Source organism: Cyprinus carpio, chromosome B25, assembly GCF_018340385.1.
Source record: "Cyprinus carpio isolate SPL01 chromosome B25, ASM1834038v1, whole genome shotgun sequence".
In the NCBI taxonomy this organism is placed as follows: domain Eukaryota; kingdom Metazoa; phylum Chordata; class Actinopteri; order Cypriniformes; family Cyprinidae; genus Cyprinus; species Cyprinus carpio.
In genome coordinates, this window is record NC_056621.1 from 4,632,861 (window position 1) to 4,650,025 (window position 17,165).

General features: G+C 38.1%; 1 protein-coding gene across 2 annotated transcripts in view; it reads right to left on the reverse strand.

Moving 5' to 3' along the window:
• Positions 1-15,408, reverse strand: part of syt7a (synaptotagmin VIIa) — a 145,096-nt gene extending 129,688 nt beyond the window's left edge. For both annotated transcript variants that reach the window (XM_042753315.1, XM_042753314.1), the window contains exon 1: positions 15,283-15,408. In XM_042753315.1, the coding sequence (XP_042609249.1) occupies positions 15,283-15,316 (34 nt within the window). In that variant the 5' untranslated portion in view covers positions 15,317-15,408. The remainder of the gene's footprint in view (positions 1-15,282) is intronic.
• Between the last annotated feature and the right edge of the window lie 1,757 nt (positions 15,409-17,165).

The following is a 17,165-nucleotide window of genomic DNA, read 5'->3' on the forward strand; positions in this document are numbered from 1 at the left end:
CTGAAAATGCTTTTTCAGCATTGTGATTCTATTTTATCACAGTACAGTAATACAATCTTTCATAGACATATTCACGTTTAAACTCAATAAATATAACTTTGTTTTCCTACCTCCACGAGTGCCATCTATTCTTGCCTTGTTTATCTAAAAGTGCACTTTTCCTTGTTTTAAATCTAGCCACAAAAGCGATGTATTGACTGTGAAACAGTAGACATTAATTATATGCATTTATTGTGTAATTACTACATTTCCACGTCATTCCATGTTAATTTTTAACGTGAAACATTCGCTGTCACTTTAATTCAGAATGTGCATTGCAGCATAGCAGAAACAGACTCCGTGCGTAAACAATCGCTGCATGACTGCTGCATGAGTGCTGCATGAGTGCTGCATGAGTATGGCCTTATTTTAATGACAAATGTCGAGAGCGCATTATTGTAGTGCGAAAGCACATTAACATCATGCGCGAGCGCCAATCTCTCCGCTCACACATGGATTTCCTTTGCTCTCAAACAAAACCAGATACACGCTGCTCTCGCCCAGAGAGAGTGTGCGCACTTAAAACGTGTCTCTGTTTTTATACAGTCTATGGTCTCTCCTCTCGCTCAGACTGTGTCCTGTACACTCACAAATCTCTCTATGCTCATGCGCTAGATATTAATTCTTTTTGCACCCTTCTATTTCTAACCTTTTCTGTTCACATCTTTCACATCTTTTACCACGTGCAGTGTGAATGCATTGATCCGTTAATATGGGCGCAGAAAAAATACGCACCACAGACTGAAGCCGTCTTTCCACTGTCTCCGACGAATGACAAGCGAAAGACCGGAAGTCATTAATTTCCAATGGCAAGTAGTGCGGGAGCTGCGTGTAGTTCCGATCATATACGTATGCAGAAATTTTGGATCCGATTTGATCTTCGGATGCGTTCAAATATTTGAACTTCTGCGTTACGTAGGCCTATGCCCAGTCTGTTCTGTTCTCGCACTCCATTTAGGCACGCTGCATTCTGATTGGTTGGAATATCATACAACGGGAGGTCGGGGCCACATAAAATCATGCTATAAAGCGAATTAAAAATCGAGCAAGCTCAAATCGTGATTTTATGACAATTTTGATTAATCGCACAGCCTTAAGTTGAACATGAAAAAAATACGACGCCATAAATATTAAGTGTAATTTTACAGTTTTCCTGTACAAGAAAATTATCTTTATATTTTTCTTTAATACCAGATTTTTATTATTATTATTATTTTATTCTTGTTGTTGCTGTTGTTGTAACTATTTTTATTTTTATAATTATATAGTCATATTGAATATATTTTGGAACCCTACAAACAATCAAAGCAAAATTTTTTTATAAATAGTGATTTTTAATGTATTTATTGATATTGATTTTTTTTGCAATTTTTCATGAAGTCATGATGTGATGATATGTTAGATGATGTGATCAGAAAGAATGAGAAGGGAGCAAGCAAAGACGTAAGGAAAAGAGAAGCAAGAGAAAGAGAGAAGAGAGTCTCTTATGCTGCTCGTATTGAACCAAGGGATGGTTGCATAACACAATGCATGCACAATACACGTCGTGTGGCTTCACACACACAGACACATAAGCAGCATCATGTACTCGCGACCCTCTACGGACACCTTGGCAATTGAATCGCCATTGGCTAGTAAAACTTTTAGTTTACTTGCCAGACTGATGTACTATATATATATATATATATATATATATATATATATATATATATATTTATATATATATATATATATATATATATATATATATATATATATATATATATATATATATATATATATATATAATGTTTGTAAAATGGCACAGCTTTTTAAATATCTGAAGGTACACTCTTAAAATCTGTCAGTCAAGAATTATAATTTAATATTATGATAATCAAGTATCATTTAATGATAGAACTTTATTAATTCTAATTTAAGTAATTTTAGTAATTAAAAACTTGGTAACCATGTATTAATGCATATTAGTAATTTCAACTAAATTTAGGACTAGGTGCTTTTTTAATCTTTTTTTTTTTGTAACAAAAAAAAAATGGTGAAAAAAATTAACAATAATACTGGTAAGATAATAATACTATGAATTCTACCAATAAGAACAATATAAAACGCAGTAAGGATTAACGAGCTGCTGGATTCATGAATATTAATCAGGTTGTGTGCATTTGCTCAAACTGATTTGCTGAAATCAAAACTGGGACGATAATATCTGAGCGCCAGCCAATGAGATTATCTTAGCGCATTAGTTTCACCCACTACCAGAGAACCCGGCAGTTTTCTTAAAAGATTAAGTATTTTGACAGGAAAAAAAAACCAACAAAAAAATATTGTTTACATATATCGTGTCAATTCTGCATGGTATGCAAGACACTCTCGCACTGTCTCTCTCTTTGCGTGTGAGAAAAATGGAAAGTGACGGCGAGTCGTGCGCCTTCACACTAGAGTTTACGGTAAGTCAAATAAAGGTGCGCTGCGCATCCATTGAGATGAACTGAGAAATATCACAGATCGCTTGACAGAGAGTGAAACTCTAAAGCGCTCAGTCAGAGTTTTCGACAATGAAAATATATCTGTGCTTAACTTACGCTTAGCCTCCAACTCACACACAAGTCTAGTAAAATCTGAGAATTTATTAGCCAGTGGCTAATATTATCATTTAGTATACCAGAGTAAAGATTTAGTCGCATATGCAAGTGATTTACTCGCAATGTAGAGGGTTGTGTAGCTATATGACAAAAGCCTTTCATGTCTCAGTTACTCCCTGTGTAGTCTCGCGTAGCCAGACCTTCATACTGACGGCTGAAGGTCTGGAATTCATGGCAGCTTTCACTGGCCAAGGCCCGCCCATGAGGCTGTTTGACCGACATGTCAAACAACCATTCACAGTTCGTTTCGTTCATCATCACGTTCCAGGGCGTAGAAATGTCGCCACAATAACAGACAGGTGTGTAAAACTCTTGGACGTATTTTAAAGATTCTTTGCAAAACCTTTGAAAATCCACCGTTTAGTTGATCCTGATAAGTGCTCGTCATCACAGTTGTAAACACAACGGATTTCTTCTTTTGTGAGGGTTTCCAGGTTGAACGTTAAAGAACGTGACATGCACATCTACCGGAAATCCTGTATAATTCAACCAATCCTACGATGACTTCGAAACTCCTGAAGTGTTTCCACTTTTGTGTGCAGTATGCATCAGACATTTAGCCAACGGTCCGTGGGCGTGACATCTGAGGCTGAGACTACTCCCTGTGCTTCTCTCATCATCAGTAAACCTGCTCTCACCTCTGAGTTTACAAAGCTGCTCAACCTGACTGTCTGCTCTCGCTCAGACCCACGCGCTCCTCTACATGACCTTGACAGAAGAATCACTCCAGGGGTTCATCTCTCCATCATTCTGTCATGCACATTTTTACATATTAATCGTGCTTCAAAAACTTCAAATTCTCTGAGAGTCCGGAGACAGTCCTGAGAGAAGAACGGGAAGAGAAAATGAGTGGTGGGGTAAGACAAGGATAAAAGAGACAAAAAACAAGGGGAGATGAGGCAAAATTAACATGACGAGACAAGGGATGAGACATAATGAGAAATTCAGAGGAGTAGTAGAAAAGAAATTAGCAAAAAAAGTCAAGTTAGACCAACTGAGACAAAGCATGAAGAGAAGAGAAGAAATAAAAAGCAAAGAGAAGAAAACAGGGAAAGAGAAGAGAAAAGAAGAGACAAGTCAAGACGAAATCAGACAAGAGAGAATAAAATTTGTTGAAAAGAAAAGGAAACAAGAGGTGAGATGAGGCAATGTGATGTGAGATGAGATGTTAAAATGAGAAGAGAAGAGAGTAGAAAAGAGTAGAAGAGAAGAGAAGAGGTAGAATTGAGAGAAGATGAGAAAAGAAGAGAAAATGCCATGAGGAGACAAGACAAGAAAATGAATTGTGAGGAAGAAGAAATAAGCAAACAATAGTTGGGGTGAGATGAACTGAGAAGAGATAAGAAAAGAAGAAGTGAAGATGAGACAAGTAGAGAAAAAATCTGAAAAAAGCAGAGGCTATCTGAGAAATAAAAGAAACAAGAAGAGAAAAGGAAAAACAGCAGAAGAGAAAAGGGGTGCATTTCCCAAAAGCAACTATGGTCGCAAGTTCTGTCATTACCAATAGAGTTCAATGTAACTAATGACCATAGTTAGCTAACAATTCTTTTGGGAAACGGACCCCAGAACAGACTATACGACTGCTGAAGCTTCTTCCATCCTTCTCTGAATGACAAGTGTGTCTGGACCAAACTCAAGTCCACTCAGCTGGAGTGCTGCGATCCCTCTTTTAGACTGAATTAATACACTCTCTCTTGTCAGATGGAGGATTTGAGCCAAAACCCTGCTTTTAGAGCTGGAGTGAAATCAAGAGGGTCATCACCATAACTCTGCACAGGAGAAACTACATCTACATTATAACAGCCAAGTGAAGACCAGAGGACTTAACAGGACTAGACACGTTCGGTTGTCCACTGTTTTTCTGATCCACTGTAAACTATATTATCACACAGCTCTAAAAATATAACTGGATATATAGTAGAACTAACTTTATCCACATAGTCTACATCCAGTATACTGCTGTAAAGCAATATATACAATATAGTACTGTAGGGCTGGGCAAAAAAAAAAGTTTTTCGAATAATCGTTTTTTTTTTTTAATTACGTCGATTTCATCAACAAAATCAAATTTATTCTCAAAAGCCACAAATCGATCTTTTCCGGTATTTATTTCAGTAAATATTTAACGCAAGATCTGATTAACATGAATCTTATCATTAGTCTTCTCCACTAGATGTCACCCTCTTGTTTACATTGTACAATGTTACAACAGAAAGCATGTCACTCCTTCAGTGCTCATCATGGCGGAGATACTGTTGACAAGAACCAAGAAAAAAACAATATGCGTGATTTGCAATGCTCATGTGAAATGCTAAAGTGATATTACAAATCTGTGGAAGTATTTGACATCACGCGTAAAGGCGCCATGATTTACGCAATTATTGAATGAATGGCAGATGGCGCGATGCAGTGTTTTGTTTACTACACACATAGCATTTGTATTAAAACTATATTCACTGAATTCAATCAAAAAAATCAAGAATCGAACCAAGAATCGAATCGAATCGAATCGAGAGCTTGCGAATCGAAATAGAATTGAATGGAATATAAATATATCCAACTTTATCTGCCTAGATACAGGTACTCGCATAAGATGATATACTATATAGCAACTCTCAACTGACATTATATTACAACTATATTATCGTCCAGCACTATATATAAAGTTGTGTATACAAATGTGTCCAACTTTATCTGGATACATGCAGTAAAATCACATAGTGCGACAAACAGTATATAATATATAGCATATCTCAACGGCTTGATCGCAAAATGTAACTATATTATGTCCCAACTCGACTATTGGCATTAAAAAAATATTAAGATAAACATCGACATCATGATTTCCTGTAAAGCTGCTTTGAAACAATATGCATTGTGAAAAGCGCTATACAAATAAATTTGACTTGAAATCTGACTTGACATTTTGCATGCTTCGGTACTGTCTGCTGACAAGAGTATGACCTAAAATCTCCTCCGCCGTCTCATCCGATGCCATAGAGCTGAACACGAGGCTATTTGAGGAGCACATGGACTCTATTTCAGGTGCCCTTAGACACAATGCCTGTAATTAGCTCCTGTAGTAGTGTATGTGTGTGTGTGTTTGAGAGAGATAGAGAGAGAGAGACCCCACCACCAGCTCTTTACACTGAACAACATGGGTCATGTAAACAAGGAGCTGCTAGCATTATGAAACAGACAATCACTTTTTAATGCCTATTCTTCATGTCATTTTACTGGGGTGGTTTTCTAGCTAATGAAAATGGAGTATGATTACACACACACATTTTCCTCTCTCTCCCAGCTATCCATTTAAATTCCACCCATCCAAACAGACTCGCGCATTAGTGTGGACTCACAGGAGTCGTTCTGTCTCAATCCTGCCAACTGCATCTCATCCAAACACAAGCGGGACACACCCAGGATGGCAAGACTGGCCCGACGCTGGCAATAAACTTCAAAATATACAGAACAGATTTTAAGGAGCAATCCAAACCACTACTTCAGCAATCAGTAACTTAAATATTACAGCATGACCTTAGAAACACCAAGGTCATAGGTTCGATTTCAAGGGATTGTAGAAATTGGTATACTTAATTTGAATGCAGTGTACGTTGCTTTGGATAAAAGCTTTTGCCAAATGCGTAAATGTAAATGTAGCTTTTTAAAATTATATCTCCGACTGACACAATTGACCCTTCGCAAAGATCCGCCCCCCTTCATAAGTGTTGCACATCGGTTCTCACGCAGTGAAAAATACATCTACTTTTTGTACATTTTGTGGCTCTTTAATGTGTCATGACAGCTTGCTTTTCATCAGATCCAATCATCTTTTCATATTTACTAGTTAAAGCACAAAATAAACATGAATAAACATCAGAAATTATCTTGTTTCAACCATGAAAAAACAATTTCAAATTCAAGTCCACCGACGTTAATCTACTTTCCTGTCTGGTTTGTTTGTCAGACAAAAATGTCAGATTCGGCATTATGATTGGTCAGCTCGCCTGTCAATCAAACTCCCGGTGGAGGGTGAATAACAGTATATGTACATTGTATTCTGTGTTTAAGTGACCAATAAAACATAAAATGACCTAAGATAAAATGCCATGTATCCATCCATAAAATAGGTTAACCATAAATAAAGTCTAACTAAATATGATTGGTGGACAGACACTCCACTTTTGTATTCATAGCACTACCACATAAAAGCTGCATGCCATTTGTTTGGGTGTGAATAAAGTCATCACTGATTGGTCAGAGACATGTATATCCTATTTTGCATACTCTATACTCTACGACATTCTGTAGTATAAATGGTAAAAGTAATGTGCATGTAACATTTCCGTCAACTGGAGGTGTCCAATTTGAACATTTCTAGTGTATGGCAGAGTATTGTAAGTAGTGTAAGTGCATTGTACAACATTTGGAATGCAACCATAATCTTTTTATCTTCCACAAAAGATTAAGCAAGTTATGTTTTCAGTCGGAAATGAAGTTATTCACAACCAAACAAATTGCGTCTAGCTTTCATGTTGTTTAGACTTATTTAGCTTGGCAAGTGCTGCTTTTAGAGCCTATCTAGACAGCATTTGTGGTTATATCGATTACCACAGAAAATAATTTCAACTCGCTCCTCAGTTTAAAAAACAAGTCATGGTTACAGTAAAAGTCCTGAAATTGAACTACACGGATCAAGCACTTTGAGGATCTAACATTAAGTTCATATTTTTGTTAGAAGCATTTAAAAGTGCATAAATATATGTAATCCATTGTCTAAATCATCCTTTTATCAGTTGAATTGCTGTTCTAGGCAGATGATTTCTGGTAACATAATTCCTGTGAGTGCAATTTGCTTTCAGTAATCTTGCATGACGGTATCATTCGAAAATTACAGGGTTTAAAGCATCATAACGTGGATTGTAATACATCTTGCATATGACTTTGAGACAAGATTAGCATATTATTCTCCCATATAATTCTCATGTTAACATGTATAATGCAAGTATTAATGTTTATTTCCATTGTTTAAGTGCTTTCTGTAAACATGAAACCAAACTAAAGCACGATTACCAATTACATTCTGTGGTAAGCAACTGCAAATGCTGTTGACGGAGATGTAGGGTGGAGGTAGATGCAAAAATGTTTTTCTGCAGAGTCAGACCTCTCCTTCTCCTCCTTTCTCTGTCTCTCCTTTCTGTTTCTTGCGAATCACTTTGATGACTCTTACATTGTAATCCAGATCCTAGCAAATTACATTAATGGCCACTAGAGCCACTGATTTGTGAAACAATAAATATTGCCTTAGGAGATATGATTTCACACAGTCGCCATGAAAAATATTTGTCATTGTGCATTGGGGCATTTGGGCTACTGTTTTGATTCAGTCCGACCCCCGAGTTGAAATTAGCATTAATCAATGAGACAGCCGGACCTTTAATCGCTCATCAGACTGCCGGATCAGATAGCGACGCTTTCCGGCATTTTAAAGGGGCCAAATTATGAACAATTACTGCATTAAACCTGCACTTAAACTTCTCTGTTTAAAAACTTCAAGACTCAGTGTCCTTCAATGAACCAACTGTGATGGCGAATGTTGAAAAGAACAGAAAAATAGAAACCTGGCACTCTGAAATATAACATGCTCACTCGTAAGGTCACATGCTTCTCTCCATTCATGACTATAATTGAATTTTACTGCTGAAGAATGCACCGTAAGAAGCATGAAAATGAACCATGGGGCCTTCGCACTTCATTCAAGGTCACATCCACACTCCCATTTGCCAATAAAATCAATCGCGTGACCAGCCTGTGACAGAGAACGCAACAGATTATTTCTAAAGAATTGTGAGTGAGCAGTCGCATTTACCTTTGATACATGCCAACATATTCATTAGCTGACAATTTTGGCATCTAATATTCATTATGATGAAGAGGCTCAAACTCACAATCAATTTCCTGTTTCTCATAAGAGCAGGGTAAGATCCAGCAGAGCTTAAATCAATGCTCTTTCCTCTCACTTATCCTCTGTATAATAGCTCTCTACTGGTTTCCAATTACTCTCCCTTGTTGTCCGAGCTCAGGTACTGTGAGTAATATTTTAAAGAAACGATGGGTCACAGGAGCGACTCTCTAAGGGTTCAGCGGCCGTCTTCGACCTGGCTTTTAGAAACTCTTGAAGCTGTAAGAAATATATCTAAGGGGGAACAATGGCTTTGTAACTCTTTGGATGGTGTTGAGAGCTAATTATCACTATCTTGGGGTGTTTCAATCGTGATTGACTCCGTGTTTATGAACAAATCTTTTAAGTGAACAAATCATCCTTTTGTAGTGTGTGACCACTTTGGTGACCTAATCTTGCCTTCAAAAACTGATTGTAACACAAGCAAACAGCTTTATACTGCAGAATGAGCACAGATTGCATTGGCTGGACCTACTAAACAAACACACTCCTTCACTGAATGAATCAGAGTGAATTTAAAGCAAATGTATATAGTAGTTTTGTGTACTAAAGTTGAGTGTAATTCACTGTCATTACTAGCCCAGTTTACATGGAGCATTGTATTCCGATTATAACAAGTTTAAAGGTCCAATCTAAATGAAAATGCTCCATGTAAACACCTCAATCTGAATAACAATGCTCAAACCAACTGAAATATCAGTTGGATTGAAAGGGGTGGAATAAACCTTTTCATGAACCGATCAAACGAAAAATTTTACCATGTAAACGAGCTGATCCAGTTACTTCCGAGTGTACGCCCTTCTGTGCAACGTGCGACGGAGACAAGCATATTGATTAGTATTTTTAAAAAACAGAACATAATTGAACAACTGGATTGTTCTGGTCTTCCCAGGAGGGAGGGGTAGAAAATTGATGCTTCTTAGGGAACGCTCACATGTGGCACCTAAAAACGCGTGGAAAACGCTAGGCACGCCACTGTCTCCTTCTTTCCAAAGCTCTCTGCCATTGCTAAGAAACTGTGTCCTGCGCTCTCCATGATGACTCGGAAGTTTCAGCAAAAGATAAATGGATTTCCAGCACTAAAAATGTCACTTGCAGCAGCTCTACTACTAAATTTATACTAAATTTATTTAGCCCTGTACAGCTAAGATCAGCTGTTCCTCCATTTTGACTGAGCGTTCAATGTTGTTACAGAAAGGGTGATTGGTTGGTTCTTGTCACATGACCAGCGGTCCACTTGCAGCATTCGGAAAAGTTGAGATATTTTCATCTCTCTGCAGCGCATTCGTGCCTGAAAAAAACGGGCTCGTCGTGACTGCGTCACTCTCTATTTGCTGTGTATCTACATTTAAAATAATGAACTTGAGCGTGTAAAAGACGCGATATGTGAATGGCCCCTAAACCAGTAGACAAGCCATGTGCACATCTCACAATATTATTCAGACTGAAAGTGTCAGCACATGTAAACACCAGATCGGTTTAGATAACATCCCATGTGTATACAGTCAACCAGAATCTGTCAATCGGAAAGATCTCAGTTGGAATGCCAAAAAAGTGTGCATGTAAATGGGGCTACTGTTGTAGTTATAATGGATAGCTGTACACGAACATTTGTTGCTCCCCCGTAAAACAATCCTCCCTTCTTGTGGGATTTCATACCCAAACATATATACTCCCAAAACAGACATATGGGGAGGAAGAACATGGGAAAGAAACAGAAGCCATTCACCTTAATAAAAGTCAGAATTTTTTAGAAAGTCATAGATAAAAAAAAAAAAACATCCGTACAGTTGCTTTAAGTCTTAGACAAGGCATTCTGTAGTGAATGAAAAAAACATGTTCTTGAACTAAAATTTTCTAACTGAAACAAAGGGGGGCAAGTAGTTCGTTCAGTCCAGCGAAAACTGTTAAATAAGTATGCAAATAGCAATTTCTGAATGTGTAAAAATGACTGATGAGCATATACAATTAAAATGACGCTAACTGGCAGTAGGCTTTTGGGAATGTATTGCTTTGATGCACAACTGGTTGCCCAACACTGTTAAAGGACATTATAATACAATTATCATATAACTCGTAAATCATTAAGCAGTGTATTGTTGTCTGTTTTCTATGGCAAGACAAAAAAGCTAAGCTCAGCAGTCCCACAAAATGTGACAAAAAACTATTGGAAACAATAGATTGAAACTATTTGCCTTTATAGATTTGTAGATGCTGGTTTTACTCATTTGTATGATAATAAGACTCTTTGGTATTGAGCAATTCAGTGTGGTCCAAAAAGTGGTAAAAAAATTTATTTCTCCATTGATAGGCATTCAAGACTTGCAACGCAAGCAACATTAAACTGCAAAAGAGTCATTATATTATACTATCGTAGATGTTTCACCAATATCAGATCTTTTGGAGGGATTCTCAATAGTATCAAATTAATCTTTTGATGTCTCTTCCATGACATTTAGTGGCTGAGATGATTGGCTCCAAAAATGTGTGCTCATAAAGCAAAGATGGCAGCATTCAGGTCAGTCTGCCATTGAATTGAATCGGAACGCAAACTCATTAATGCAAACTACTGAACAAATCTAAACAACCAAAACCAAAAGGCTAAAACTAAAAGTCACTAGGATGAATTAAAATACCCTAATACACTAATAAATAAGGAGCAATTGTAAAATCAAAATGGGCTTCAGAGTCATTCAACAAAGATTCACAATCATTGATCTTTGTAATAGATAGGGATGCAGCGATGTATCGGCCGCCGATATTTATCGGCCGATTTTTCCTCAATTTACAACCATCGACATATCGGCTATATAAGGAAAAAAGCCGAAATATCAAACCGATGGTTTATTAATTAACTGCGTGAAGGCACTGAGCTGTATAATGTCTAACAATAAACAAATATATACAGATTTCATGCTTTTTCGGGTGTTGCTTAATAAACTGATAAACTTTAAATCCGAAGAACTGTGTGCTTTCATTACCCATAAAGCTCCATAGACTAGAAAACCCATCAAAATAAGAGTCCCACCTTAGTAAAGGAGATGTCATACATATTTAAACTTATAAAAAATATTAAATGCATACAAAAACAAATTAGAAGATTAATCATAATAAAGTCTGTTACAATAAAGAAGGATTAATATTTATTTAATTTATACAGTGAATTGTTATTTTACATTTGTTTACTTTATTTCTGTACCTGAAAACTGTTAAACCTACCTAAAAAGCACTGTTTATTTAATATGTATCTTTGTTCTGTTGTATTTATGTAGGCCTACTGAATGTTAAATGGATCCAATCCATGTTCATTAGAAATTATTTGATGATGCAGCAATAAAACTACTAGTATAATTTAATGAAGGTGTTTTTGAACTTTGCTGATTTAAAACATGATCAAAATACTATCTATTCTGATGCCAAAATTTCAAATAAGAGAGAAAGTGACAAATATCGGTATCGGAATCGGCCAATAAGTGTTTGTTAAAATCTGTATCGGCCCAAACGTATTCTATCGGCGCATCCAGTTATATATCTATGGTATTTAGTACCGAAATACAATTGTGTATTGCGGCAATTTAATTAGAAAGTCCTGTTGGTTTGACACTGCAGTCGCTCAAGATTTAAATACAGCACAGTCTACGGAGGCGCAGGCAATTTGTCTTTTTAAATTTCTTTCTCCGTTTGTCTGTGTCTCTCCATCTCTCTCACTCTTTAAGATCAACAGGACTGCATGAATAATACATGAACTGTCAATCATTTCGGCACATTATACGTCTCCTGTCATCTTCTGTGCCTCGGTGACACATCCATATTTACACACACACTTTTTTTTCACCGTTTGGTCCATTCCCTCACTTATCATCTGCAATCTGTCCATTTCTTCACTCAATACAATCACACAGACACAAACCTATCTAGCATGAGGGGCAAGGATTGGACTTGATAAATGAAAACCAGTTCTTGAACTTTTACATTTGGTCCCCCAATCTTTAATATTTGGTCCATTCTAGTGAGTAACTCCATCTATCAATGAAACAGAGAGAGAGAGATGCAATAATCAGTAATGGACCTGAAGCTTCACCATTTCTTAAACTGTGTAGATAAAGCCCTGTGGATGTACACAGAAGCAATGGCACTTCATATAAAGGTTTTGCTTGGTTTGAAGCTCATACTAAAGTCACAATTTCCTTGTCATCTGTATTTTATAAAAACGAGTAATTAAAGGAAGAGTAACAAGCATGAAAGTTAAATATGTCTCATAGAAACAGTAGGAGAGGGGGTGAGGCTCCAGATTGTGTTTAACATCTCTACAGTCTGTTCGTGATTCGATATTCGTTCCTCAAAACAAGTTATCTCATTAAACGTTTTGGCGTTTTTAATCGAACACAATTAGTGGGTCACAAACCCACAGTTGTGATCACTCATGTGATACCATTTGCAAAAGCATCTCTTTATCAATTACCTCATAAAATTAACGACATAGAGAAACACGACTGTAATAATAAAACAGCATCTGAGACAAAAACTCGACCACACGCTTCCCGCGTCAACCTTAAAGCGCGGGAAAAATTGAAAGTACAGGGCTACACAACATCTGCCTACTTCATCAATTAACTCAATCAGTCACACCCCAATCAATTAAACCATCAACAAACACTCTCCCTCAACATATACAGGCTTTAGATTACCTGATTTAAGTTAAATCCCGACTGAGTGAGAGGGAGATCTTTTAAGTGAACGAATCGTTAGATTCGAACAATACGTTTAAGTTGTAAAGTTGACAAATTGAAGCAAATGAAGGAATTATGCATTAATAAATCCTTATGATGCTTATCACTGTTTATTGAGTTTCTAGAGTACATTTAAAGGCAAGCTTTAATAAAACACAACAACGCTTGTCAAAAGATTCAGTTGTCGCCACCTGAAGGCGTAAAGGACACTGAATGAATATGCGAATCGTTAATAGATTCAAAAGATTCGAATCGCTGAGATGCATGGTGTCAGCCATAGTGGGTTACATGCATGTTTTGCTAAAGTTCTCCGGATGAGAAAATAGAAAGTTTCTAATGGGATTTGTTCATAAATGGACTAAATGACATCTCATTTGTAAACATACTGAATAAAATGAGACGTGACACTGAACAAAATAAACGAATGAAGTATTTTAAAATTCCTTGTGATGCTTAAACTCTGTTAATTGAGAAGATTTCCAGACAAAAGCTTCAAAGGACTTTTCCGTTCGACTTAAGACTCGGTTGTCACCGTCGTGTGAAAAAACTCACTGAATGAATCAGCGGACAAATCTTTAATGTGTTCAAAAGATTCGAATCGCTGAGTCAAAGTCCCAGCCACTAGTGGGCACGTGAACCTTTTCGGGATGTGGAAAAAAAGCACACCTACTGCTTAGCTACTACACCTTCTCATGGGAATTGTACATAAATGGACTAAATGATGTCTTAATTAGTAAATAATGCCTTAATTAGAATGTCATAACAGTTATGATAACCTCCCGTTCCAAGCAAACATGGAACATTTCCTTGTGTGACCCCTGTTTGGTTATTTCAGAGAACCAGTTCACAACGTTCAAGCATGGTTCGTTTTATTACGAACACTTTGTAAATGTAGGCTACATTCACATTGTGTTGAGAGTCAATCTGAGTGAGAAAAATCTAAATAAACACCTTGCTTTTTTAAACCCAGATCCCATTTCTGTGTCAGGTTTGTCCTATGTGTCTCATATTAGCCTGATATTTGAGGGCTTATCCGTGACCACCTTTCCTTTCCAGTCCCACACAGTTGCATTCACGCCACGGTTATCATCTCCTCACGGCCATTACCGCATTTCAAACACCGTCTTTTGTTTTCTGGCTCTCGGTAGCAGCAGGTGTTGCTGGCGTTGCCCAAACGCGCCTCCACTCTTAATTCCAGTCACCTCCGTTTCGGAGCCCCGAAGCAAATTAATTTACCGTGCGAGGGACACCGGGGAAAATTGTAGTGGACACCCTGCGAATTCACGGGGAATCACGCTTCGGAAACACGTGGGAGAGCTGACACAAATAACAACCCACCGTACCCCAGCGAAACGCCCACGGAATCATCATAAAGATTCACCACGACGCCAAGGTTCGCGTGCAATGGTGCGGATAACGGCGACGAGGCACCGTCTAGCGCGCTTCGAGATGCTTTGACCTTGTGTTTTAGTCATTTGTCCTTCCTCAAGTCTCTTCGCGTGGAGCTCCATCAAGGACGAAGCACACAACAAGTAGCCCCGACTGAGCCTTCGATAAGAACGCATTCGCGTATCATTACGCAACGACAGACCTTCACGGGACCTCAAATCAAAGTTATACATCAAATCCAGCGCGCCACAGTAATCGCAGTCAATGCAAATGCCCCGAGAGCGCGTGACAATATCAAACAGTCATTAGCGCGCGCCTGTCTCTTTTGTTTGCGCGCGTTCGGACAATGATGTAAAACAAGGGGGCAAAGAAGTGATGACCCCGTGACAGGTGCGCTCGTGCCACCCCCCAAACTCCATTGTGCAACCACACCTGTGCGACCCATAGCCAGAGGCGTGCGTCCAAGGTGAGAGTAAGATACTCCTACAAGTTTAATGGCAACAGAAATAAAAGCACTTACCTTTGCTGTACTCCTCCTCCCTGTTCAGATACATGGCTGCAGATTGATGATGGACTCCCGACTGGATGGCGTGACGTGATTTAAGTGCTGTTACTCCGCCGGGGGAAACTCTTGCGGTTCCGTGAGTGTTTATTGTGTCGCTGCTCAGCGGAGAGTCCTCCCAGATTTACGCGCAGGCAGGTTGTCTGCACACATCTACTTTCTCTCTCTCTCTCCTTCCTCACACACACACACACTCACGGTGACGTGCTTTGAGACATTGCCCCGCGGGTGGGGTGGGCTGGGGTAGAGGATGCTCCGGAGCTGTTATTGTGTCTATATGCATGCACATATATAACATCCATCAACGCTTTGACAGAATGTTTTATTGCTGTGGGAATAGCGCGTGCAGGCAAAATGGTTTGAACACGTCTGTGTCAGCTTGCTTTGACATTTATTCCTTATAACCAACTATAATCTGCGTTTTTCTGTCACTGTACAGTTGTAAGTAAAACAAAGAATAATGGAGTAGCCTACGTTTTAATTCGGTGTTAGCCTACTTGTTGTTGCTTTGTAATAGTTTGTGAAACTCACAAGACATTTCTGGGTGAAAATAGTTTTGTACAGGAAAAATAGCTAGCAAATGACACTGTAAGCCTCGCACATTCAAGCTACAAACGGCTCTTTATGCCAAAAATAAGGCTACCTGTTCATTAGACTAGACTCAGATTATTACCTGTAACATTTTTAGATGCTAGTACTTAAAAAGTAGTCATTTTTACAAGTTAAAAAAGCAATTAATTTATAATTCTGTAGTGTCTAATAAATAGGCTAGTGGAGCTGAAATAGTAGCTTTTTATTTTTTAGATTAATTACTTAACATTTAAAAGTAAATAAGTCTACTTGTAACAAAATACTGGTTAGTTGAATGTCAAATCGGTGAATGGTTTTGTGTCTTGCGCTTGCGTGTTTGGTTAAACGCGTAATGCAACCTTGTTTCTATCCTTTGAGTGTTGAACATGCACCTGGTACCATAGTAGTCAGTGAAACACTAACTGAAGCTCTGTTTTATTAACCCGTTGTTGCATAACATCCAATTTGTGCGCCGCTGGCGCAGATGAGGCTCCGCAGGTCGGTCTCCATCCCGATGGAGAAGAGTCTGTGTTCCCAAAGGCTTCCACCCTAAACGCCTATCACCCGGTTCGCACGCACAGGCCTCGACGGGCCCGTGAAGATGAACAGAAAGAGAGAAGAGAGACTGTATATCAGCCCTGTCCCGCAGTAACGCGCTGTGCGTTCACTCATTGCGCACGCCAATCACGCCTCTCAGACAGCCGAGGAGTTGCGTGTCGAAGTGGTGACTTCTAGCGGTTAGATTGTGCCATTACAAGCAGAATTCACCTACAGTTAAAGAAATGTGACCCTGGAGCACAAAACTAAAAGTCATAAGCAGCACGGGTATATTTGTAACAATAGCCAACAATACATTGTATGGGTCAAATGTTCGATTTCTATTTTAGCCAAAAATCATTAGGATATTAAGTAAAAATCATGTTCCATGAAGATATTTCGTAAATTTTCTACTGTAAATATATCAACTTAATTTTTGATTAGTAATATGCATTGATAAGTACTTTATTTGGACAACTTTAAAGGCACCCTCATTTTCCAGATATTTAAATAGTTGTCTCTCAGCCAAATATTCAGTCCTATCCTAACAAACCATACATCATTGGAGAGTTTATTTATTCAGCTTTCATATGATGTATAAATCTCAATTTTTTTTAAAAATTGACCTTTATGACTGGTTTTGTGGTCCAGGGTCACATTTTGCTTCCAAACATTTATTGTTCTTTCCTCTGTCGAACTGAAAAGGAGACGTTTAGCATAATGTCTAGAGAGCT